We start from the raw sequence: 24906 nt of genomic DNA, 5'->3' as shown, positions 1-24906 counted from the left end.
GCATGGGGGCAGGAGTTGATTCTTTACGTTCTGCTCCCAACATTCCCAAGACCTCAGGGAAGTGCCTGTGGGTCTCTGGGCCTCACTTGCATTGTGTGGAGTGGGTACAACCCAGTCCCTTCTGTCTGCACCAACTGACTGGGAGATCGGTACACTCACTAGCTCAGCTCCACATGCTCTAGAATGATCTCATAGTGTTCTGCCAGGCAAAGGGTCTTACTTTTGCACTTATAAGGGGCACTTACTTTATAACCAGGACACATGGTTTACACAAAAAGTGACTCAAACCATTCAGTAAGATCAATGCTCATAACAACTTTTGCCAGCCCTTCATCCCTAGTTTGGGAAGCTAAGTACCTCCTGTGTATTCTCATTTGTTTGTGTCAACAGTACCACAGGGGAAGTGCTCAGTCGAAGATTCTTAACTCCCCTCCCCTTGAGAACACTGTAATCCCAGCACCTCAGGAGGCTGAGGCAGGAGGATCACAAGTTCAAGGCCAGCCACCGCAACTTAGTGAGACCCTCAGCAACTTAGCAAGACCCCATCTCAAAACAAAAAATAAAAATAGCAGGGACATAACTCAGTGTTAAAGTGGCCCTAGGTTTGATCCCTGGTACCCAAAACAACCAACCAACCACATGCAATAAGCAGGGACACTTTTGTACCTCTGTGAAAGTACTGCTCATTGCCTACAGTCAGTGCGATATCCCAACTCACAGCCTGCTTTCTAGTGCCACTTGGCATTGGTGATCCCACCAGTGAAATTGTGTGCTCAGCAAAAGACATTTTAATATACTCTCACGCCTGATGTGCTATATCTTTACCGTGTAATTAAGTAATATAATTTCATTATTACTTAGAGCAGTGAAATATGAGTACAGGAAGAAACATTTCTATAAAAAACCAAGTTGTATATTTTGGAACAACAGCCAAAAGGCAAATTGCCTTAAAACAGCTGTCAAATGAAAATGTAAGCAAGACAAGTGAAAAAAAAAATGGGGGAAAAGATAAAAATACGAAAAGGGATTCTGTTCCCTGATTAGTTCAAAAATGTCTTTTAAGTTTACTCTCCAGTTTAAAGAAACTGAAGCTGAATGTGTTTGGCGATTGCTTTGTGGCTTATGCAAGGGAAGCAATTTCAAATTTTAGACCTTTGGCATCTTTTTAGAAAGGACCTGTGCTCACATCAGAAGATTGTCAAGTGAATGCATGTTCCCATGCTGTAAACTGGGATGCACCCACCCTGGCGGTACTGTGTAGGAGAGCTCTCTTTTGCCCCCATTTACCCCTAAGGACCAGGAGGCACCAGGAGGATCACAAACTTGATCAAGGATTAAGAGACTCAGGGTTCACAAGTTTATATGAATATTTTATTCTATTGTCTGTTTCTGGTTCCAGAATTTCATGGGCTTAAGTTTAGACACCTTTTCGAGGCTTACTACCCTCAGCTTGAAGGGCCTCCCTCTGACGTTGGTATTTTGAAGTCTGAGTTTTCCAGCCATGTTGAGGACCTTACCCTCCTCGTCCTCCCAGAAGTGAAGGCTTTCTCCACCATGGTGTCCTTTCCTGGGCCAGGAGAAGAGATGCTGCTCAGAGCCCTTGCTGCTCACAAGCCAAGATAAATGTCAAAGCAGAGACAGGTCATCAGATACTTGGAATTTAATGCCTTGATGTGTCTTTCTCACTTGTTCTTTGGGACCGAAGCATCTTGGTTGACAGGTGCAAAGATTAAAAGAGTGAGGAATATGTGAGGCATGAACAGCTATCTTTCTGGAGCAACTTAAAGCTGTTCCGTCAGGCAGGAAAACAAGCCCGGTGTGTGTGCAGGCAGGTGTGTGCGTGTGTATGCATGCCCTGCCTGCACCAGGCTGGGTAATCATAACCCTTATGGACGCTTATTGTGGTAGGACGCATCCTTCTCAGATCTGGAGAGCAAGGTCTCTTATGTGAGCTCTGGATTTTGACAAATGGCCTATTTTGGGACATGGGGGTTATTTCAGCTGAATATCTGGCTTGATTAGCATGAAGAAGCACATGCAAATCAGGCTGGAGCCCCACCCCTCCCAAACCTCCCCATTTCTGTACAATCAGGAAGCGCATTCTCCCTCCCATTGTGGCTTTGGAGGGAAGTGTGCTTTACATATGCAAATGCCAGCCCCAAGTTTCACTTAATAATTATCAGCTGGAGATTCTATTGATGAGCAGCTGAAGCTACTCAGGGGGAGAGAAACCGAGTTAACCATTTGCAGGCCCCTGTGGAGACCCTGGGGATTGCAGAGGAAGATTTCTGATCCACCCCCCATTCTGCACTTCTCCTGTCTGGCCAGAACCTGGTAGCTGAGTCTCCAGGACCCTTTTATTGTCTCCTGTGCCTCTTCCTTTCTGTTTTATAGACTATGGAAGGCGAAAGCAATCCATCTCCCTGTGCAGGAGCAAGACTGCACACAGCTCTAGAAATGGTGGCCTCCTTTGCTCAGCTTCCTGCAGCAAAACCACTCAGGCCAGATGGAGTCCTTTTAAAAGGACCCAGTGGGACTCCCAGGCAGGGTGCCCAGGATGGCCCCATCCAGGCGGCAGGTCCTTGCATCCTTAAGTCTTCTCCTTTTCATCCTCTGCATCCCTGCTCCCCTCCAGGGCAAGAGATAGAGGACCAGGGCCTGTTTGTCAGCTCGCTCCCTCTGACCGCCTGGTAGTTCAGTGGCCGTTGGTGTTCACCATTTTACCGGAAGCTCCTTACTGTCCTGATTCTGCTCGATCCTCTTCTGCTTCCTGTCTGTCTTGTAAGTGTAGTGAGGGGGGAATGCAGCCTTCTGTTCCTGGAAGGAGCTATGGAGAGGCATAAGACAACACCTCGTAAGCTACTCTAAGGTAGTTGGGTCTTACTTTGGGTTTGATGGACAGTTCTAGGAGGGGAGTCCCGGGCAGGACAGTGTTGTGATGTGATAACCACCGTTAGTCGTCATCTGACTGTGTGTGGCAAGACAAACTGAAGCCAAGAGACAGTGAGGTCACTGTTGAGTGGTTCTGGGTAGGAAGCAGTCAGACTGGAAGTGGGGTGGTAGTGGTGGGAAGTGTTTGTATTCAGGGTATACTTTGAAGGTTGCAGTTGGGACATGAGGAAAGGCCTTCAAGAGTGAGCCTGTGTCTTTGACCTGTACACAGTGATACCATTTGCTGAACATGGGCCTGGCCTTCCCTGGTGCAGTGTCTGCGCCAACAGGTGTCCAGTTAATATGTGTTGAGCAAATAGTCACCATGTGAGGCAAACTGCAGAAACAGCCATTGCACACGTAGTAAGCCAGCATCTTAACAGGGACTGTGGAAATCCAGGGACAGCGAGAGGCATGCAGGAGCCTGCTCACCCTGGGCAGGTTGGGGAAGAGTTTCCAGGAGGAAATCCTGAGCTCCTGTTGGAAGGCCACACCAGCAAAGTGGCCAAACTGCAAAGGAAATAGCACAAATACGCAATGCTTATTCCAGGGGGCAGGAAGTTAGCAAGGGGCTTGTATGTGCAAGGGCTCCAGAAGTCCTTGATGGTGGAGGTGCTTGGTTCCCCAAGGTTTCCTCAGAACCTGAAGATGGATTCGTCAAGTGCCAGTATTTCCACAGCAGTTCCACAAAGTCCAGAAAGTCTTGAGCCAGGAGCTCCTTTTGACAAATCGACTTCGTCATTCACATCCCAGTCCTGTCTCTGTGCTCAGGTGGGTCTCTGCCCTGCAAGGCCTCTTCTCCTTGGGACCAGGAATTGAGAGCCTGTGCTGGAGGCTCCACCACCAGAGGCTTCTCTTTGGTACCCTGTTTCTGGCAGAGCTTCTTCCACCTAAGCCCAAGCCTCTTCTCTCTTGCAGAGGAAAACCCCAGCTTCTCCTCACAGCTGAGCTGAGTCAAGGCCCCTTACTTTATTCTTGCTTTGACATGACTTTTGAAAGCACCATATAAAAAAAAAAAAAATCCCGCAAGTAGGACTTGGAAGAAAATAACAATCTGTTGGAAGTGGAGATGGAAGGTTTTGAACTTAATAGGTATTAGCACAGCATTTTACCCAAACATCTATCTTGCTCTGGGTAATGTGTTATCTTTGCCAAGTGCCCATCCTGATAAAGCATTATTTTTGTCGAACTGAACTCCTGATAAAATCTTCTATCCCCTTTTCCCTGAAGTCTATTTCAATAAAACCACACTCTTCATTTCTGATTTCCTCCTAAGGGGTAGTTTGGATCTGTGGGAAAGAAAAAAAAAAAAGTTATATATATTTTTTAATTTAATTCTCCTTCTCTCTTTTATTTCTAATGTAGATACTTGTGGGAATTGGAATATAGCTTTAATATAAGTTGGACTGATAAAAGGCTGGAGATGGTGAAGAGGGAAAGAAGACTTTAAAAAGGAGGACAGTCATTTACAGAGACATGGGCATGTCCCTGCAGGCTTTGGCTTGTTTTCCCTTGTTGTTAATTTACAATTGAGCTGGACATGACAACACTGATTTAGGTGACAAGGCAGTGTGGAGCAGGGGACGCTGTGGAAGGAATCCCACACATTCACAGAAATGCTTGCGTCCTATTCTTGTTGAAACAGGTATGAATAAATACACGCGTTGCTGCTACCCAGGCCTCTCCATTGCTAATGGTAAGAAATGCAAACCAAGAGCCCAAGTCGTCTTTGATAACTGGTTCTTTCTCTCAGCCTCCTCGCCAGCCCCTCCCTTTCAGTATCCAAGGGCTAACCCCACAGTGAACACAGCAGGTCAGGGTTGGACCTTCCTGGTGAAGGATGACCTGCAGACACGACATCCATAGAAGGCCAAGGAAGAAATGAGAGTTCGTGTGACCTCGTCAAACAGCCAGGTGACTGTAGAGGAGAACAGATGTGGCAGAGAACCCCAGGAATACGGAGCACGTCAAACATCAAGTCAACCCCCGCAGAAGCCAGAACTCCAAGAAGGACCACAGAGCGGTTGGGGGGACCTTTGATTAATGTAAAATAAAATTGAAAACCTTGGCAGGGTGCAGTGGCGCACACCTGTAATCCCAGCCACTCTGGAGACGGAGGCAGGGTGATCACAAGTTTAAGACCAACCTTAGCAACTTAGGGAGACCTTGTCTCAAAATTAAAACAAATAAAAATAAAACAATCTGAGGATGCATCTCAGTGGTAAAGTACCCCTGGGTTCAATCCCTAGTGCTGCAATAATAAACAAAAAAATAAATAAAACCTTCCTGAAAATCAGCCCATGTGGCTATCTTGATTTGTGCAAGGTTTTAGCTACCCCCCAAAATCAAAATAACAGCAAGACAAAACCTTCATTATTTTAGTCAGCTTTTTCACTGCTGTGACTAAAAGATCTGACCAGAACAATTGTAGAGAAGGAAATGTTTACTTGAGGGCTTCATGGTTTCAGAGGTCTTAGTCCATAGAAGGTCAGTTCCATTCCTCAGGGTTCGAGGTGAGGCTGAACATCATGGAGGAAGAGTGTGGTAGAGGGAAGCAGCTCACATGATGATCGGAAAGCAGAGAGACTCCACTCTGCAGATACAAAATATATGCCCAAAGCCACACCCCCAGTGAACCACTTCCTCCAGCCACACCCAACCTGCCTCCTGTGACCACTCAGTTAATACCATCAGGGATTCATTCACTTATTAGGTTAAGACTCTCAAAACCCAATCATTTCTCCTTCAAACTTTCTTGCATTGTCTCACACGTAAGCTTTTGGGGGGCAACTCATATCTTAACCATTACACTCATTATCCATTTTTATTGTATGATATGTGTGTAGCACATCTCATTTGCCACTCTTAGAACATAGTACTGTGATTTTAAGATGACTATGAATATGTTGTAGAAAATAACACATTTTCTACTAATTAATAGAAAAATGCTTATGAAATCTTTCATATTGAATGCTGCTCAAAAGAAAATTCAGCAGAAAGTCTAACCTATGTCTACGTCTGTTTCTGTAGTCCCAAGCCACATTGTGGTGACTCAGGTGAGGAGACCTGTTCTACTCGGCAAAGGTTAAACTCACAGTTCTGGTTTAGTATTTATTTTTTATGACCTATCCACTAAGGGGACTCTGTCCAGTTTTTGCATCTATATGAAACAGAGCTCAAAAACCTGTTCCTGGAGAAGGTTGCTTCCTTGCCTCAGGCCTTGGTGACCACTGCTAATGCTGGTGGAGTCTGTGAGGCTGAGTCAAAAGGGATGGACATAAATGGGCTCGGTGGAGGCAGAGGGTAACCAGAGACGACCCGGATGTGAATTTATGATCTCCTCACTGGCTGGTTTTCAGATTCGGGTGAATGACTACTTACTGTTTCCAGTCTCTCCTCTTCTTGTGGCCTCCCAGTAGCTGTTTCCTAAACCACCTGCTGCTTGGGGGAAGCCATGACTCAGCTGTCAAGTGGTTCCATCACAAGGGAAACAGAGCGCTACATTCCTCAGTCTTGGCCTTGTTTGGCAGTGATCTGAATACCAACAAAACTAACAGAAAGTCCATTCTCAACACTCCTTCGACATCAATGAGGAAGATAATTTAGATTTAAAACCAGATTTAGAAACAGAAAGACTTCTGCTTGCTCACTGTGAGAAGTTTAAAGAACAACTCTCTCCAACTTCCAGAACTTAGCATATTGCATAGAAAATATTTAAAATCATTGAACCAGAAGTTTCAGGGGTAAAACTGACATCATTGCTCATTAGGACACACTTTAAGCATTTATAGATGAAACACAGCAAATTTGTGCTAAAAATGTCTTCATTTTCTCCACTTAATGAAGCTCTTTATAAGAGAAAAGGTTCTCGAAAATAATTTCACGGAGAAAAATGTCCTAGTGATCACGGTGAAATGAATCCAGGCTGCGGTCTCTGGCACTGTGGTTGCACTTTCTGGAACCTTGTGAGGAACCCTTTTCTTACTGTCATTCTGTCCTTGCCAGAAGGTCTCCAAGGCCCTTGCTGGAACTGCAGTTCTCTTTGGTTGCCAAAGATGACTTCCAGAAAATGGCTTCAGGGAATCTTTGGGTGAAACATTCCCTGTTCACCCCACAACAGCCTCTGTCTTCGTCCTTGACATATTCCTTCCCACGGCAAATCTGAGGCCACATGCCTGGAACTCAGCAAATAGCTCAGCCTGAACCTGTGTCTTGTTCTGACTTATAAACTGCTGAGACTGTCAAAACTGATGACATGCTGGCACACTCCTATGGACAGCCAGTGATCACAATTACCAAAAAAAAAAAACAACAAACTTTTACGAAACTTTTACGATCAAAGTGAGTTTTCTGAACTTCTTTAAATGACTCGGGCTGCAATTCTTAATTGATTTTGAAGTTTCAAATGGCATGGACAGAGGATGTGAAATTTTGATGTTAATCAAAGGAGGGTATTGTGTTTACAAAATTGCAAAGTATTTCATGAATGCAGCTTCATGGGAGATGAGAAATTGGAAAATACAGTGGAATGCAGTGACCAATGGCTGGTCAAGGGAGGGGGACCTGGAATCAGGGCCACTGGGCGGTCAGGCAGCTGGAGGGTAGGGCCCTGCTTTTTGAAAGAGACTTTCATTCAGGAAGGAGGAAGGTGCTGGGTGGCACATAAAGTGCCTAAACCTGGAGGAACTAGGATACTAGGAAATCCAGGAGGTCCTGGATCACACTCTGGCAGCTTCTCTGAGAAGGTAGTAGGCTTGGGCAAGTGAACTGGGACCCAGGGGGAGAGCCACACAGCACTTTGGTGTGTCTGCTCAGATCTCCTTTGCATCTAAGCTAGAAAGTCTGTGGAATTTCAGGCTCAGTCACAGGAGAATCTCATGGCAGTAGCTGCTTTTGAAAATGCTTATAATTAGACCCCCACCTCCTGAGAGTCTGGGCTCACTGCTCTGGGGTGGGACCTGGGCATATCAGTATTTTTTAAGTTTCCCAAGCAATTGCAGTGGTAGCCAGGATAGAGAACTACTGGCTAAGGAATTGAGCCATGCCCATTTGTTAGGTATTTCTGTGGTTGCTTTCAGGTACAGGGACTGGGTCAGGTCCTTGCAAACAAAGCAGGAATGACCACCACCATGAATTCAGTTGCACCTTATTGGATAGGGGTTGATCAGGAGACTTCCTTGTTTGATATAAAAAGAACCATCAGTGTAGAGCCTATAAGCCTGGGTTCAAGACTTTCTGGCTGCTGTTTGCTGCTGGGATGTCCCAGACCAAGTTAAATGATATTTTCATTTCTCTGTCTCTCTCTCTCTTTCATTAGACCAATAGGAGTAGTTAGAACAGCCACCTTATTACAGTACTGTGTGAATTAAAATGAGATGATAGTGCACAGCACACAGACTGGGCATGCACTCAGTGGGAACAGACCAGGTGTCTGTTGATTGGCAGTAGCTGGATTCGCGTCTGTACATTGTCAAGCTGCAAATGTGGTGAACCAGGATTGCAGAACATTATCTCACCTGTGAGTAAGGCTGATGGGAACAGGGAAGATTGGAGAGGGGGTGGCTAACCAGAGAGATCAGGGGAATGTTCTAGGACAAGGTCCACCAGCTGGGACCACACACTCTGTCCAGCTTTGGCCCACCACTTGTTTTTGCAAATAAAGTTTTATTGCAACGCAGCCATGCCCATTGTTAGGTATTTCTGTGGTTGCTTTTAGGCTACCATGGCTGGGTTGAGCCCTTGCAAGAGGGATGATGTAGCCTGTAGCATGACAACTAAAACATACTTATTCACTGGGTATTTACAGAAGAAGCGGGACAACCCCTGTGTTAGGCTTGGCTTGGGAATGAAATGTTTGAAATAAAATGAGAAGAACGAATGCTTTGAGCATCAGAAAGGGAGAATTGGCAGGCCTCGCTGACAGATTGTACGTTGGGAGATTTTGCCATATAAAGGTTAGGGATGGAGGGTCTTTATCACCCACAGAACGATGCAGGAGGACAGCTCTCCAGAAGTTTGCCCATGAGTGTGGGATTTTGGTTCTACTAGAGAGGAATGGTTGGCTCAGCACAAACAGCTCAAGCCCCCTGCGTGTTAGGGCTATCCATGTCTGGCCCCTGATGCCTTCAGTGAACTCCACAATAATATCCATTTGCAAATGGTGGATCCCACACATAATGCTAATCATTAACTAGCCCTCTGGCGAGATTCAGAGATAGTTAACACACGCAAATTGATTAAGATCATTACTTGGAACATTTTAGATATCAACTCCCTAATCTCTATCATGGTAGTGCTCGGATGTTGATTTTCAATTTACCTTCTTTGTTCCAAATCTTCACAGTTTAGATTCTTAATTCAGAACATTCATCCTGAGTGGCTTCAGAGATTGAAATTCTGCAATAAATTCATGTTTGTCAAGAAGTTCTAGAAGGAGAAGAAAGATGTTGTCAACTGAGGTTGTGGATAATGTCTTGTTTGACATTTTCAACTCAAAGTGGGCTGGATTGCAGAACAATACATAATACACGTTATTTGATCATAAGCTGTGCCATGTATATGACTGTGTATATCTACAAAAGAGAAGGCTGGGGAAGAAGGTAACAGGGAAGCAAAGGCCAAGAAGCCTGCCCAGTGTCACCTGCACTCAAGGCTTCCAGGGTTATGTGGGTGAGGCTGGCGAAAGAGTAGAGAGAGAAACTTGAAAATCTGCTCTGTTTCTCCCTGATGCTGGGTAATGTGTCCACACCCATAGTCACACCCCAGGGACCTCATTTTACATATGGAGACACTGAGCCACTGGAAAGTGAAAGCTCAGTCCAAGGTTCTTCATTAGTAGATTGAAGCACCAGAACTCAGACTCCTCTTTCTTGTCCTGAATGCTATGTTCTTACCACTAGCAGTGATTCGCCTACTTTGCTGGGTCATCTCTTCCTTCTTCCCCGCCCCTTAATATTGCACTGAGATGTCCTTTTAAATTACTGGGAGTTAAAAATGTATTAGACTGATAATTTTCATTTTCATGCCATTTAAAAACAATTTAGGTCTAGATTTCAGTTCTGCGCATCATTCCCTTCTTTAGATATTTGTTAAGTATAGGAATGGAACCAGGGCCTGGGACAAAGTGACTGGGTATCAGGCATGGCGAGCCAAGGTGTGCAATGCAGACCATTGTGTCTCTGAATCAGGTTCTCCAGAGTGTGTGGTGCATGTTTACACAGATGCTGGTTAAAGGCATTTTTTTCTGTGACTAGAGGCTGACTAGTCCCCTACTAAGTCAGCTGGGTTAGTCAACAAACCAGAGGCCAGGAGAGCCACAGTGTACTCTGAGCCTGCAGGCCTCAGGAGGAGGACAGCAATGGTGTAGTTCCAGTCCGCACATCAGGAAGCTGGAGACCCGGGAAGAAGAGACGTTTCACTTAAGCCGGAGAATTTTCCTCCCTGGGGGTGATCAGCCTTGCTCTTGCCAGGCCTTCAGCTGACTGGGCGAGGCCCACCCGCATTAGAGAAGGGTTTCTCAGTCTACTCAGATAAATATTTATTTCATCCAAAAATACCTTCACTGAAGCACCCAAAGATCTGGTCTCCCCACAGCCCTGTCAAGTTAACTATCACAGTCCCCAAACTGTTACTGGTCTGCAGCAAGATACATATGGAGCTTGACACTAGGCATTTAGAAACTTCTAGAGCACCTGGATTTTTTGGTACTATCAAGCATGTGATCAGTAGATTGAGCCGGATGGACAACTTTATGCCAGTTTGTGGAGTTCAAGAGAAGATTTCTCTGTGGGGCAAGCTCTATACCAGCCACATGTGTTTGGGCCAACTTTTGTCCAGGATGGATTGGGAGAGGAAACAGGTTTTTCACCAATGATAGTTTGAGAAAAAGGCTGATGAGGGCACCATCGCGTCCAGTGTGATGACTTCTCCAATGTGGTTTGTACAGAGAGCATAAGGAGCGTCCCTGGGAGTGACCCGAACCCACTGACCTGACAGAGGAGTGCAGACCACATCTCGGGGGCTACCTCCCTTCACTGCCTTAACTCTTCCCGCTTCCACACCCCGAGAGCCAGGAGAAGCCTCAAGGAAAGGACTCAGGAGCTAGAGGAGTGAGCGGCCCAGAAGCAAAAGCCAGAGTCTGAATAAATAAAGCAGAAGGAGCCGTGAACGAGCCAGGCAGCAGGCTCACCCATGAGGCGCTGGGATGGCACAGCTGGGTTGGAGGCAGGTCCACAGAGAGAGAGCTGAGAGGGGCCCGGGCCACTGCGCTTCCTTCCTGAGCGGGAGGCGGGGCCAGGGCAGGAGGATGTACCCTGCAAGGAAGCAAAGGAAACAAACTAGGGTGACCGTCGTGCCGTTTATGGGGCACTTCGTCCGAGCCAGGTCCTGGGCACAGTGGAAGAGCCGCCTGCGTCAACATCAGCTCCCCTGGTTGGGTCCCATCAGCTGCCACTTTGCATACCTTCCTGGGTGGCAAATTGGTGGAGTTCTGAAAGTGGGAAACCACCTGCAAGTCTTTGGGAACTGAGTTTGGTTAAAGCCACTTGGAGTCTAAGGCAGGATGGAAAGGAAGTGGACTCCAGAGGTTAGCAGCAGTTCCCAGGAGCACACCGAGAATTGCCATTTAACATCAAAGTGTAAGATGTGGCACTTGTGGGAGGGGGTTGGGGATGTGAGCAGGCCCTCCTGTGGAGCCTGCTCCCCTCCATGGTGCTTGTGGGTGAACACCGACCTGGCCAAGGCTCTCAGCAGGAGGCAGGGCTGCCATATATCCAAGAGTCCATCCAAGGAAGCCAAGGCTGGTGACCAGCGTGGCCCTATGTTCAGAGAACACACAACTTTTAACCTTAACTTACATCTCCAGCTCATCTTGCCCATAGCTTCAATACCCCCACCCTCACTGGGAGGAGCTTGGAGGTGCTTGTTTATCCCAAGGAGTTATATTTGAGAGGCACAGGGCTTCTTTGTATTTTGGCCTCTCTTTTTAAGCCTCCCATAACTCTTGTGAGGTTAGCATTTATGTTCCGATTCCACAGAAGGGAAAACAGCACCTCAGAACATTGATGTAGTCCTCCCAAAGAACAAACCCTCTAGATTACCTTTGTCAGTAATTCTCTAGAGTCTCCAGGATACTGAGTTTGCAGAACTTCCTGGGTTCCTGCCTCAATGCTCTAAAATTCTTTCATAAGAACGAAGCTCCTCTCAGGCCCCAGAGCTTCTGTATCCTTAATTCAATAAAGCAGAAGACTGACCCATTGCAAAGTGACAGAGAGTTTGCTTCCTATGGCGCTGCCGCATGATCAGCACACAGTTTAAACTTTAGTCTCTGTTTCCTCACCTGTAATGGGGCTTACTCCTACCTGTGTTGTGATGACTTCTGACAGCATGAACCACCCAGCATGCTGCAGATCTATAGCAGGCACTACACAGAGCCTCACTCTCTACCTTCCCAAGGAAAAAGATGCTCATCTTTCCCCACCCTGCCGGACAGATCCATGTTGGGAAAATACAATTACTATTAGCAGCCTATTCTTTTTCATTCTCTTGGTTGAACTAATTTGGCTTTACCCAACAGGGAGACAGGTTTTTCAAAAGCTTGGGTAGGAGCTTGTAATCGGCCAGCTCTGTAACAATGCAACCTAATCAACCTGTGATTTCACATCCCCCGTGGATTCTGCCTCCACCTTTGATTCCTGGTTCCAGGCAGTGGAATTCAGTGAGTCATATTCATGGCATTGACAGGAGAGAACCAGGAGCTTAGGTGTTTAACCCTGAGGTGATTAAGAGGGGAAAAAAAGGAGCCCTGTTTGTCAAGGCCCAGAGAAACATCAAAAAGTCCTGGGCAGAGGCCTGCTCTGCACAGGCTGCTGGGGTGAGACCTGCGGGGTGTCATTCATCACAGTCTTTGATCCTCAAGTTTTGTGAGTCAAAGAGACTCTCTGGGCCAGTTTGGAAGCTCAATGGGTTCTGGACAGGAAAAAGTATGGAAAACAAATGCTTTTTTAACAGGCAACTGAAAGAGGGTCATTTTGGAGAGATGTGATTTTTTTGCTGGACAGCCTCCAGTGTAACTGGGTCCTGGGATTTCTGAAGAGTGGGAATAGAAAGAAGTAATGGCTCTGGGTATGTCTTCTGGCACTGCCACTCCTCAACACTAAGCATGCTTTAAGCACCTAGTATATACAGGGTGATATGCCAAGTATCTTGGGGAAATGGGGTTTCTACATTGTTTGGAAAAAAAAAAAAAAAACCTTTGGCTGTCTGAATAGCCTTTTGCAAAAAGTCACTGAAGTGGACAGTGCACAGGCTCAGCCTAAGAGGGACCCAGATGTGAGTTCTGAAACCACCCTCTGGTTGTGGGACTCGGAGGGACCTACTTCTCTCGTCTGTCCCCTGCTTCTGTTGCAGGGTGGATGATTGTCACATGCAGTGTTGCTGCGCTACTGGTAATTTTTTTTTTTTCTGAGAAAACCAGGAGATCAGTCATGCCCCTACTTTGTTCTTCCTGTTGCCCTTAATTATTTCACTCTTGGCATTGATGCATGCGTCTTCCCTTCCAGCATGACAGATACATGTTTTCATAGTGCTGTATACAAATTGCTTACACTGTGTACAAATTGCTGTTGGAATATGCTGAAGGATATCGTGCCTGCAGTTGAAGGAAGTCTTTCCCCTGGGAGGTGATACTTTTCAAACCAGGTTTTGAAGGATGAATAGGAGTTCACATAAGAATCGTTCAATAAATTAGCCCTATTATTACTTTCTTTTTCTTCCTTCTTTTCCTTCTCGTTCTCTTCCACTTCCCCATGCTGTTGCCCTCCAGTCTCCTCCTCCTCCCGGTATCCATATTCATCATGCTTTATTGTTAAGATTGTCTACCTGGGAACATGTACATAGAAGAGGATGGTGCATTTAATTAGAAATGATTGCATTATGATTGTCTTCTCTAAACAGTATATTAAGTTTTTATTAACGTGACAAGTCATTCTGCTCTCAACTCTGTTCTCTCTTTGCTCTGGATGTATGTATACATAATATTTGTTCCTAGAGCTTTCCCTCAGAAATGGGATGGGAAGGAGCCCATCTAGCAGTGGGTATCCGGGGACCTGAAAGGGCGGTTACTTCTGGTTAAACCTTTCCCTGTTCTCTCCACAGATGGGAAGCCCGTGTCCCTGTCGCCGCTGGAGTCCCAGGCTCACAGTCCCCGCTATGCAGCCTCCAGTCAGCGTGAGCGCGAGAGCCTGGAGGTGCGCATGCGCGAGGTGGAGGCCGAGAACCGCGCTCTGCGCAGACAGCTCAGCCTGGCCCAGGGCCGCGGCCCCGCGCACCGTCGAGGAAACCATTCCCGGACCTACTCCATGGAGGAGGGCACCGGGGACAGCGAGAACCTGCGGGCAGGCATCGTGGCAGGCAACAGCTCCGAATGTGGACAGCAGCCGGTGGTGGAGAAGTGCGAGGTAAAGAGCAGGGGGAGGGGGCGGGGAGGCGGGAGGCCCCCCACAGCCCCAGTTGACCCCATTTCTTGCAGATGCCAGGTGGAAGCACAGCCAAGTCCTGGAAAGACTTGGCATTCTTGACTCAGAACCTGGGTGCGAATGTGACTCGAACCCTGGCTTTGTTGATTGGCCTGGCAAGTCATTTAAGCTCACTGAGACTCAGTTTCCCACTAGGAAAATGGGGGTACAAAGATCTAGCCCACAGAGACTTAAGGGGAGCTAACTGATGCGAGCTGCCTCCTGGATCATCTGGACATGCTCAGGACTTCTGTACCTGGTTTTCACCTTGGGGCGGCTGTCACTCACACTGTAGTGTGCATGGTTTGCCTGGATTGTGGGCCTACAGTGCTCGTGGGCCTCGTTCTTCCTTCACCGGGCCTCTGCTGCTCAGAATCAGACTCGTTGCTCAGCTACAGCAGCCATCTGAGCTTTTCTAGCTTCATATCTTTTCCTTCCTTTTAGACTGTGCCTTCTTTCCTAGGAACTCCTTGGAAACTTGGAACACTTTCCCATAATTGTGGTCTGCCCCTGCCACCCTGGCTTTCCTGCATCTGTGCTTATTTCTACAATGAAGATACACATACACACACAGTCACTCACTCACTTCCTGCTTCTTCTGCTTCTTGGGGAAGAGAAGAATTAAAGCCTGCCTGTTCATCTCACAGCCTTTTGAGATGCAGACTAGGCGGACAAGACTGGGTTCAGAGCTGAACTTTGGTGGTTTCTGCTTGGGAGCACTTGAGCAAGTTACCCAACCTCTCTGAACCTGAGACATCTTGTTAGTACACTTCCGAGAAAAATACTTGCTTCGTGGAGTCTGTGAGAATTGAACGGGAATAGCCATTTAAAAGCCACAAACAGTTCCTGCTACATAGTACATTTTCAGATATGGGTAATTTGTATTATTTTCAGTTAAATCCAGATGTCACCTGCCGTTACTTTATTCTGTTTCCTGGACTAAAGAATGTTAGGCTTCAAACTCCCTGAGGAGAGAGCACATTGTGAGCCACAGCCTCTGCCCGTCAGAACAGGATCATTAGCAATATTGGTGGTCCTCCGGTTTGTTGCAGGAACGCTGTTTCTTTTTCAATGAAGACTGAGTTTTAAGGAAATTCAGCTGTGAGGGAAGAAACTCTGGGCTGAAGCAGCCCACGAGAGCCTCTGAGGATAGCAGCAGCCTGGTTTGTGGATTGGTAGAGAGGTGGAGAAAGACAGGTGGAAGATGGGTAAGGAGGACTGTCATGTGACTGGGACAGATGTGGCCTCAGGACTTCCTGTTGCTCATGCAGCCAAGCCCAGAGAGCCTGGGAGGGGAAGCGGGCATCATCAGCCACTCATCCATTCAGCACCTCTATGACACCTGCTTGTGGGTCTCACACCATCTCTTGTGCTGCAAGTAGCAGTGAATCAAAAAGACAAAACTCTCTTTCTCTGGTTCTTATGTTCTACCCTGGGAGGTGGCGGGAAGCAGATGATAAATAAATAAAGAAGTATAAACGGCCAGAGGCGATGCATGCTGCACATGCTTCAGCCCTAACAGCAGGGCGGGTCCTCTCCTTCCATCTTGGAAAAGCACTGCCAGTCTTTTCTATTACTTAATATCTGTCTTTCACACCCCTGCAATTGGGGACAGCGCAATGGTAACACATACCCTTGACCTGGGGTAGTCTAACTTTCAGAGAAGCCTACCTTCTTTGGGAACCTCTCATCTTGTGTAGATGAAGACTTGATTGATTTCTTGCAGGATCTCTGCTCTCAGGTCAAGGCCATGGTGTTAGTTTGAGTGGGTTAGTGTCGATGGGAAACCTGCTGACAAGGTTGGCTGGCCCAGAGCGAGAACATTTTCCCCCATCCATTTACATTTTTATGATTCCATCCTGTCAGAAAACTAAGAATCAAGGAGATGAGAAAACAGAAAAGGAAAAGTCTTGGGGTGGGCGGGGCACAGGGTAACAGAAGGAGAAAGGAGTCTAGGTTGCTGGGAGCTTTCTCTTCCTGCTATGCCTGTCTCCGTAGGGCTTTCCTCCCCAGCTCAATTTCGTAAGAGCTACACATTCTGCTTTGGAAGTAGGTGTCTGTCCTGAATCCCCTGCAAAATAAAGTAGGCAAGATGGCATTGGCTTTGAAGGTAGGGTCATGAGTCTAAATCCTGCTCCTTCCTCGCTTAATAGCTTTATTACTTTGAGCCTGGGTTTTCTCTTTCCTGTGCCTCAATTTCCTCATTTGCAAATTGTAGGTTAGCATCAGTTTCCTACCTCACACTATTTCAGTGGTGAGTATGGATATTAGAATTTGAGAGGAACTTTAAGATACTAAGTTGTGTTAGCATTACATTCTACAAAAGCCAAACAAACAAAAACCAACTAACAAAGGCTTAAACAAGATTTGTGCCTTATTTCTCTTAGTGATTAAGATCTCTGGGGTTAAGATGATTTGATGTGGGGACGTTGATATCCAGAATGCTGGGTTATTCCATATGTGACCCCCATACCTACTGGACATTGCTATGGTTTATCTCTGGGTTAGTAATAAATATCAGAGCTTCAGTATGTTGTCCACATTCCAGCTGGCAGGAGGCAGGTGTTATGGTGGGACATCATGCCTTCCTTTAAGAACGTGCCTTACAAATTGCACACCTATGTTTCTTTCAGACCCCGTAGGTAAAGCCGACTTGTAAGACTGCCCTTAACTGCCACCTAGACACAAGCCTAGAAAAGAGATTTTATTCAGGGAAGCCATGCTTTCTGCTAACATTTTAGAGTTCTGCTACTGTGATCACAAGGAACATTCTCGGTCACTTATGTGGGTGACTCCTGAACTTGGTTGTGTGTTGAAATTGCTACATAGTAGAAATGCTGATACTCAGGACCCAGGGCACTCCTTCCAATGGATAGGCTATGGGAGAAGGGCCCAAGAATGTTAGTATTAAAAAAATAAGTCTATCTAGGCAATTCTGAGATAGCAAAGAATATTTGGAAACCACTGCTTCCAGGCACAAGAAAAATGAAAGATGCGGTTCTCTGTTTCTGTGCTCTTTGAAGATAGAGTAGCAATGTAGGAATTTAGACTCTGAACCCCTTAGCTCTTACCATCACTTACTTCCTGGTCTTTTGATCTGCACCTGAGAGTTAGCTTCTGTCTATCTGTTTGCCTTTCCTTTCTCTGTGCTTCTTGATCAAGATTCTGCTTATACCCAGAGCCATCAGTTTTTGGTAGGATTCTTGGGTACGGAGCCTGGCCCTGGTGAGAGCTTCGGCGCATGCGTTTGAAGACTGTCTGACTGCAGAGCAGCCTTCACAGAACAGTGTGCGCTTGCACAGAGTCGCCGGCTTCATACCCATTAGCAGCACGCTCCTGTCCCCAGCACTTGACGGAACATTTTCATGAAAAAGCCAAAGAGACAAGCAAGAAACGTCAGTCACTGTGCTCGGAGCAGAAGCTTCTCTTCTCCTGGCACTTTCCCACTGCGAGTGCTGCCGCTGTTCTTGACATCTCGTCGGAGTGCAGGGCCATGCGCCGAGGACGTCATAGTCATCTGTGACGGGGCTGAAGCTTCTCCTGGCTGTGACAAGTATTTCTGAAAAGTCTACTGTAATGACATCCAGGCTGTCAGCTGAGATGTCTGGTGATGGAAACAGTGGGCCTCGCCAGACCCCGTGCCCTCTCATCATTTCCTAATTATGTGGCCTTCAAACACTGCCCATTTTATTCTTGCATATTCCGTTGCCCAGCAGTGCCGCTGTAGTGAAGGCCTGCTGTCTCTCTGCCTGGGAGCCTGGAGCAGAATGCTCCCCTTTGACCTTCACTCCAGCCTGTGTACGTTTGCATGTATTTTTCTTGTCTTTCTGCTCTCGTCTACTCTGCAAGTTGACAGCAGTACAACAGAAAAAGTCATTGGACTGGAGTCACAATTCCCAAACAGGAGTCTTGCCCTTGCCACTCACTTGTCACATGACCTTTAGCACTCCACTCACCTCCGGGGGTCTGTGGATCATAAAGTGAGAACAATAGCATTTTCTTCCCTTTGCAGTTATTGGGGTGAAATGAGAGAGTTGGCACCTGCTTTGGTTATGGACATTCTATTTCATGTATGTTGCCCAACAAACCACCTGACACTTGATGGCTTGGAATGGCACCGCTCCTTTTAATAGCACTCATGGTTTCTGTGGTTCAGTGATTCGGAAAGAGATTGGTTGACTGGTTCTGGTTTGGTTTTCCTCATGCTATGGGTGTTAGTCTCTGGCGAGAGCCAGGACCAGGCAGGACTGGAGCTGTGGACCCTGGCCCAGCATCTCATGGACTTAGGGCCTCTTCGTGTGATCTTTCTGCCTAGGCCACTTTGGGCTTCCTCACAATATGGCGGCTCGAGGCAGCAAGTGTTTAAGTGACATGTGAAGGTTTTAGGTACAGGTTTTAGGTGAGCAAAGCACATTGTGTCCCTTTTGCTGATGGCTCATTCTGTTAGCTCAAATGATCACAAAAACCCACTCACTTTCAAGGATGAGTAGATCTCAACCCAGCTCCAAATAGGAGGAAGGTCAGAGAATTTATGAATATACTTTGAAACTGGGTACATTTTTTAGGGACATTCAGTGTGCCCTCAGTGGTATCAGGAATTATCTGTCCTCCCTTCTGTCCCTTGCATGGAGCTTCATTCCTCAGTAGTAATGAGAGCCAACCTTGACCTCTCTCCCTTGAAGCGGACTAGAGACCGTGCTGAAAACATGTACAAAATATCTCCTTTATTCCACACCACGTACCTTCCTCATGTATAGCTCAGTTAACTACTGTGAGTAGAGATTACACAATTAGTCCAAGGTCACACAGCCAGGACACGGTGGGGCTTGGATGTGACCTCCCTCAATGCTGGGCCCTGGAATGAGGGGATTCGATGGCTGGAGGACTGTGGTAGAGTATCCAGGCTGGTGGTTTCCAGGGAGCTTGGATTCTGAGCCTGGCCTTTGCTTCCAGAATTGTGTTGCTGGCCACTGCCCTGAACCTCTTACCTGGGGCCTCAGGGACCCACACGTCTACTGCTGAGCCCCAGACTTTCATGTGCACCTGCAGAGCCTTGCCTCAGAAGGCTTCAGGGTGCTCAGTCATGATCTGGGAGTCTCCTTGCACTTTGGGGGCTGTGGCAGCCCCAGGAGGGGGTAGATTTCCTAAGCGAGAACTGTCTCTTCTTTTAAAAGGCCTTGGATTGTTCGCAGTTTCCTCCAGATTGAGCTGCATTTGTTAGCTGGGTGAGGGTTTGGCAGTTTGCTGGAGGCAATATGTTTGGAAAACTGTCACCTCTCACTTACATCTTCTGGGCCCCTAGCTAGCCCCCAGCATTTTGATCTACTTTAATTTGTTTTTACTTCATCTTTAAGGGTTTGACATACTAACTCAGTGGAGGGGCCTGCTGGCTGTCCGCCCCATCCCACCTTGCTGTTGGAAGATACCGTTATGGTGTTTGGACTCCCGTTTCATTAGTTTCATGGGTCTTCCTTGGGGCCTCTTCAAGGATATAAATCCATGGAAATGTCCTCACTAAATGCCAGGCCCTGGAATTAGGGGATTTTGTGTCCGGAAGACGAGTGGATTGTCTGGGACAGTGATTTCTAGGGAGTCTGAGTACCATGGTGGTGTCTTATGGCACCCCTGGTGTGTAGTAGTTACTCACTGGCACAGCAGAAACCTGGAACCTTACATCTTTAAACATCAAGTGCATATCACCTGTCATAGTTTCTGAAAGCAGCTTGGTGGCCACTGAGATTCTGGATCTTAATGAGGCTGCAGATGAGATGTCTAGAGGCTGTGATCTGCTGAAGGCTTGCACCTAGCTAGCTCGGTGGCATTGCTAGTGGCCTCTCTTCCTAGGACTGCTAGAGAGTTCTTCTGACACAGAAGCTGACTTGCCCCAGAGTAAGCTCTGTATACAGATGTGCAAAATGGCACGGTGTCTTTTATAACCCAGCTGTGGAGGCCCGCACCATTCCTCTGCTGAACTTAATTCGTCACACAGCCTGACCCCGAGGCACTGCAGGAGGCTTGAACACCAGGTGGGGAGGCTCTTTGAGGATGATCTTAGTGGCCATATTTCTGGGCTTGTTTCCAAAGAGCCCTGCCTGAATCTGCTTATTTATTGTGATCTAATATATATATATATATTTTTTTAGAAAATATGTCATTGAGAACAATAGCAGCAAAGAAAGATACAACCCTCTCTTTTTAAAGATGATGAAACTGAAGCAGAGAAAAGCGAAGGGTCTTGCCTCAGGTTACAAAGTTGCTGCCACAGCCCAAATGAGAATTGTAATGTCTCATCTCCTCAATCCTGTGTCCTTTTCCCTCTGATATAGAAAGAGGAAAACTGTGACATCAGCAGTTTACAAAACACAGGAAATGAGAAACCTCTCTTTGAAAACCCTCGCTGCAGGATGTGAGGTATGCCATCCTAGCCCCACCTGAAGGTGGAGTGGAGAGTGAGGGCAGGAGGGAGGTGATGCTCTGCTGTGAGGACTTTGAAGACGGACCCCCACAGTGCCCTGGAGCATGCTCAGCTCTCTTCCTGGTAACAGTCGGTATTGGTGTTAATAATGGTGATTGCTAATACGTCCCCAGCATCGCAATGTACCAAGCTCTAAGCTCTTTGGACTCGTTTTAGGCACTCTGAATGTGATTGACACATTCAGTACCCCCTTATGAAACTGAGGTCCAGGAGTGGAGTTATGTCTTGAAACAAGGGGGAGGTTTGGATAGGTGAGGGGAAACCCCTGGGCGATCCAGATGGATGGCCATCAGGGACCCGGAAGGCTCACTGCTTTGGCCAGCGTGATCCTTGCCAAGCCTCTTGAAAGCTGGGGCAGGCTGCTGACAGTAGCCGTGTCAGTCACATCTGCTCTCGCTCACTGTGGGTGCCTTGGTGCCACACACTCCACCCACACACGTGAGCTCTAGTGATCGTTTCAGTTGTACAGACGGGGAAGCTCAGGCTCAGCCAGGCCGCAGAGCTAGGAAGCGCGGATAGCATTGCCACGTCTCAGGGCTGGGGTGGGACTCCCTGGTAGGGCACGTGCCTGACCAGCCCAGGGCCCTGGGTTCCATCCCCCGTACTACAAAAACAAAACAACTGCAGATTTTGTGTCTCTTTTTATATTGTTCAGTTGTGATTTACAGAAACCCACGTCACATGAAATTCGCCAGCCTCACCATGTTTAAGTGCGCATTTGGTCGTGTTTAGCATATTCATATTGCAATGTCCTGGATCTCCAGAACTTTTATATCTTGCAAAATCGTGATTCTGTACCCATCAAACGATGGGATGGGGACGCTCATTTCCCGCTCCCCCCCGCCCCCAGCCCCAGCATTCCGCTTTCTGTCTCTGTGAATCCGACGACTGTAGATGGCTGATGGGAGCATCTGTCTTTCCCTGAGTAGCTCGTTTCACTTTGTGTCATGTCCTCAAGGCTCATCTGTGTCGCGCCGTGAGGATTTCCTTCCTGCAAGGCTGGCTAATGACGTCCCGTGGCGTGTGTGTGCCACATCTTGTTTAGCCATTCGCCCCTCAAGGGGCACGTGCGTGGTTTGCATCTCTCAGCTGTGACGAGTGACGCTCCTGTGAACAGAGGCGAGCACCTGTCTTGGACGCTCCCTGGTCACTTCTTTTGGAACTGCTGCTTCGCATGGTGGTTCCACTTTTAATTTTGGAAGGAGTCGCCATTCAGCTTCCCAGAGCGGCTGCACCAGCAGAGCCTCCTCTCCACGCTGCGGGTGATGTTCTGCCTCCTCATCTGGAGAAGCTGACTGTGAATGGATCACTAGGGACTTGGAACCAGGCAATCACCTGGCCATGTCCCTCAGGAGAAGCCAATCCTTCCACATGCCCAGGAGCCCCAGAGGGCCTGGCCTGTGCCCCACGCTGGCTCTCTCCCAGCTGTCCGGCCGGATGCCCCTCTCCAGGCAGCCCCCGTCTTTCTCCAGCTCCCTGCTCTTCCCTCTGGAATGCTCTTGCCTGGGTCCCTGAGGTTCCAGCCCCCACCCCTTCAAGGTGTGTGCGCCAGGGTCACCTTTGAGGAGACAGCTTACTAGAGTATCTGATTTTAAAATACTAAAACAGTTTCTCTGCCTATATTGTCTTCCTGGACATCATCTAGTGGCTGATATTTTACTTATGTGCATACAGGCCTCCCTCCGTATCCACCAGGAACTGACCCCCTCGTGTACACACATCTGCAGCTGCTCTAGTCCTGTGTGTAAAAGTGCCATTTAGTGCATGGCCTGCACACGTCCTCCCAGCACCTTAAATCAGGTCAAGCTTCTGTATAGTACTCAAGTCAATGTCAAAACTGTGTTAATAGCCGTTATATTGTCTCACTTAGGGAATAATGGTAAGGACAAAGTGTCTCCACGTTCAGTGCAGACACAGTTCTGGGTTGCCGGGTGAATCTGCGGAAGCAGAATGCAGGGATGGGGCAGGTCCCTTGCACATTTGCTTGTCTCTTTGTTTAAATCGCCCCCACTATCCTGGAATGTGGGCTCCTAGTGGCTGTGCTCACTGCTGTAGCCCCAGCCCCCACAATTGAGTCTGGCACATAGTAGGCACTCAGCTTTTGTTGTCTGGTGGAGGGTCCAGCTAAAGTATGTGGACTTTTGGGATCAGTCCTGTCCTTTAGAAGCCACCCTCCCTGCGATGGATCAGCATCAGGCTGTTTAGACAACACGCCTGCCCTGCAGAGGCTCCTGCTGAGCTGGGCCCGGTAACTCACTGGGTTTCGGATTCCCCAGGTTGTTCTTTTCTTCAAGAACATCAGTCCTAACGCAGGCCAGGGCTCTGGGTGGTCAGGAATAAAGTAGACTGTGTGGAAAGTGCTGGGTGCCTCCCTCTTCCCCCGACCCTCCATTTTCTGGACTTTGGACCTCCTGTTCTCCCACTCAGCCCGCATACCATGACTCCACCTGTCCCTCACCAAACCCCTGGAGACTTGGCTTCCAAAGTTAGGAGATGTCTACTTCCACTTTCTCAGGCTTGAAGTAACCTTGTCTTTTGAATCTGTGCAATACAAAAGACAAAATCTGTATTTTGAATGAAGAAACAGACTTAGATCAGTGGTTTCCCAGAGGCTTATGGGGTGGTTTTAGATGGCACTTTAGCAGTACAGTCTTTCTATTTTGATAGTCAGTGTGTTTTACTGCAGCAGGATGCTGTGTTCCACTGTAGGGCTGTGAATTAGCCCCTCTGTCTGCCACTGACTAGCTGAGCCGTGTCACCTCAGTCTTGTGACGTACCTGTTCCATGCACTTGCTGCATTTTGAATTTCGGAGCATCCTGGAGGTAGGGAACCTGTTTGCCTGTTTCCCAAGGTCTAGGGGCACAGGATGGCGGCTGGATGAACACCGCCTTTACTTGGCTGAAATGAACCAAGGGAAGTGGGTGGTTCTCCCTAGCTGGAAGGAATTGGAAGCAGATCCCTTGACCACCCCGCACACTGTCAAAATAATCCCAGCTGGCCTCTGGGGAGTTCTCACTACAGACGCCCTCCAGAGTGCTTCACATGGAGCAGCGACTTCCCATGCGTGGTCACTGGGCCAGCAGCAGCAGCCTCTGGATGCAGAATTGTTCTCAGCCCCCACCCAAACCTCCTGAGTCAGAAGTGGGGAAGGGGCCAGCTGGTGCTCTTGCTCAGCAAGCCCCCTTGCACGTGGGCGTGTGAGAACCACTAACTGGGTGAGTTCGTCAGTGTTCCATCACTGTGACAAAATGTCTGAGATCATCAACTTTTAGGGAACAAAGCCTTATTTTGGCTCATGGTTGCAGACGTTTCAGTCCCTGGTCATCAGCCTCATTGCTTCTGGCCTGTGGGGAGGCCTATGGTGGGACTGTGTGGCAGATCAAAGCCACTCACCTTATGGTGGCCAGAAAGCAAAAGTAAAAGAGAGGGAAAGGGGCCAGGGATAAAGTATACCCTCCAAGGCCACAGCCCCAACGACTCTTTCCTCTAACTGGACCCCATCTCCTGAGGTCCAGCCACCTCCCAGTTGCTCTTTAAATTTTGAATCCATCCGTGGATGAATCCACAGGTGAGCTCAGAGCCTTCATGATCCATCACCTTCCAAAGAGACCCCACCTCTGGACACTGCTGCACTGGGGACCAAGCCTTCAACTCATTAGCCTTTGAGGGGCACTCCAGATTCATACCATATCCCTGGGTCCCCTCAACCACCCCTCAAGTAGGATGCCCCACATTTTTCAGATGAGGAAGTTAAACAGGAAGATGCTGTGTGCTTCCTCTTGGGTTTGTTCGTTCAGCAAAGGGCAAAGAGCCTGCTTTTACTCCGCAGCTGACTTCCATTCCCCTGCCTAGTCCCCACCGCAGCTGGGGTTGTCTCTTTGTCTCCACCTTTCAGAAGGGACCAGGAGCATGTGGGGGTAATGTCACAGTGAGTGCTCGTGGTTTACAGGACGAGTGCCTTGACCAATGTACTCAGACAAATAATA

The 24906-nt window shown here is 47.8% G+C and overlaps 1 protein-coding gene across 6 annotated transcripts in view; it reads left to right on the top strand.

Moving 5' to 3' along the window:
• The window catches only part of Large1 (LARGE xylosyl- and glucuronyltransferase 1), a 494157-nt gene that overhangs the window by 216947 nt on the left and 252304 nt on the right, over window positions 1-24906 (top strand). For all 6 annotated transcript variants that reach the window (XM_047549176.1, XM_047549171.1, XM_047549173.1 and 3 more), the window contains exon 3: window positions 14086-14387. In XM_047549176.1, the coding sequence (XP_047405132.1) occupies window positions 14086-14387 (302 nt within the window). The remainder of the gene's footprint in view (window positions 1-14085; window positions 14388-24906) is intronic.

This window comes from Sciurus carolinensis, chromosome 4, assembly GCF_902686445.1.
Source record: "Sciurus carolinensis chromosome 4, mSciCar1.2, whole genome shotgun sequence".
Taxonomy (NCBI): Eukaryota; Metazoa; Chordata; class Mammalia; order Rodentia; family Sciuridae; genus Sciurus; species Sciurus carolinensis.
Note: the sequence above shows the minus strand (reverse complement) of the source record. Positions and strands in the feature narration are given on the sequence as shown.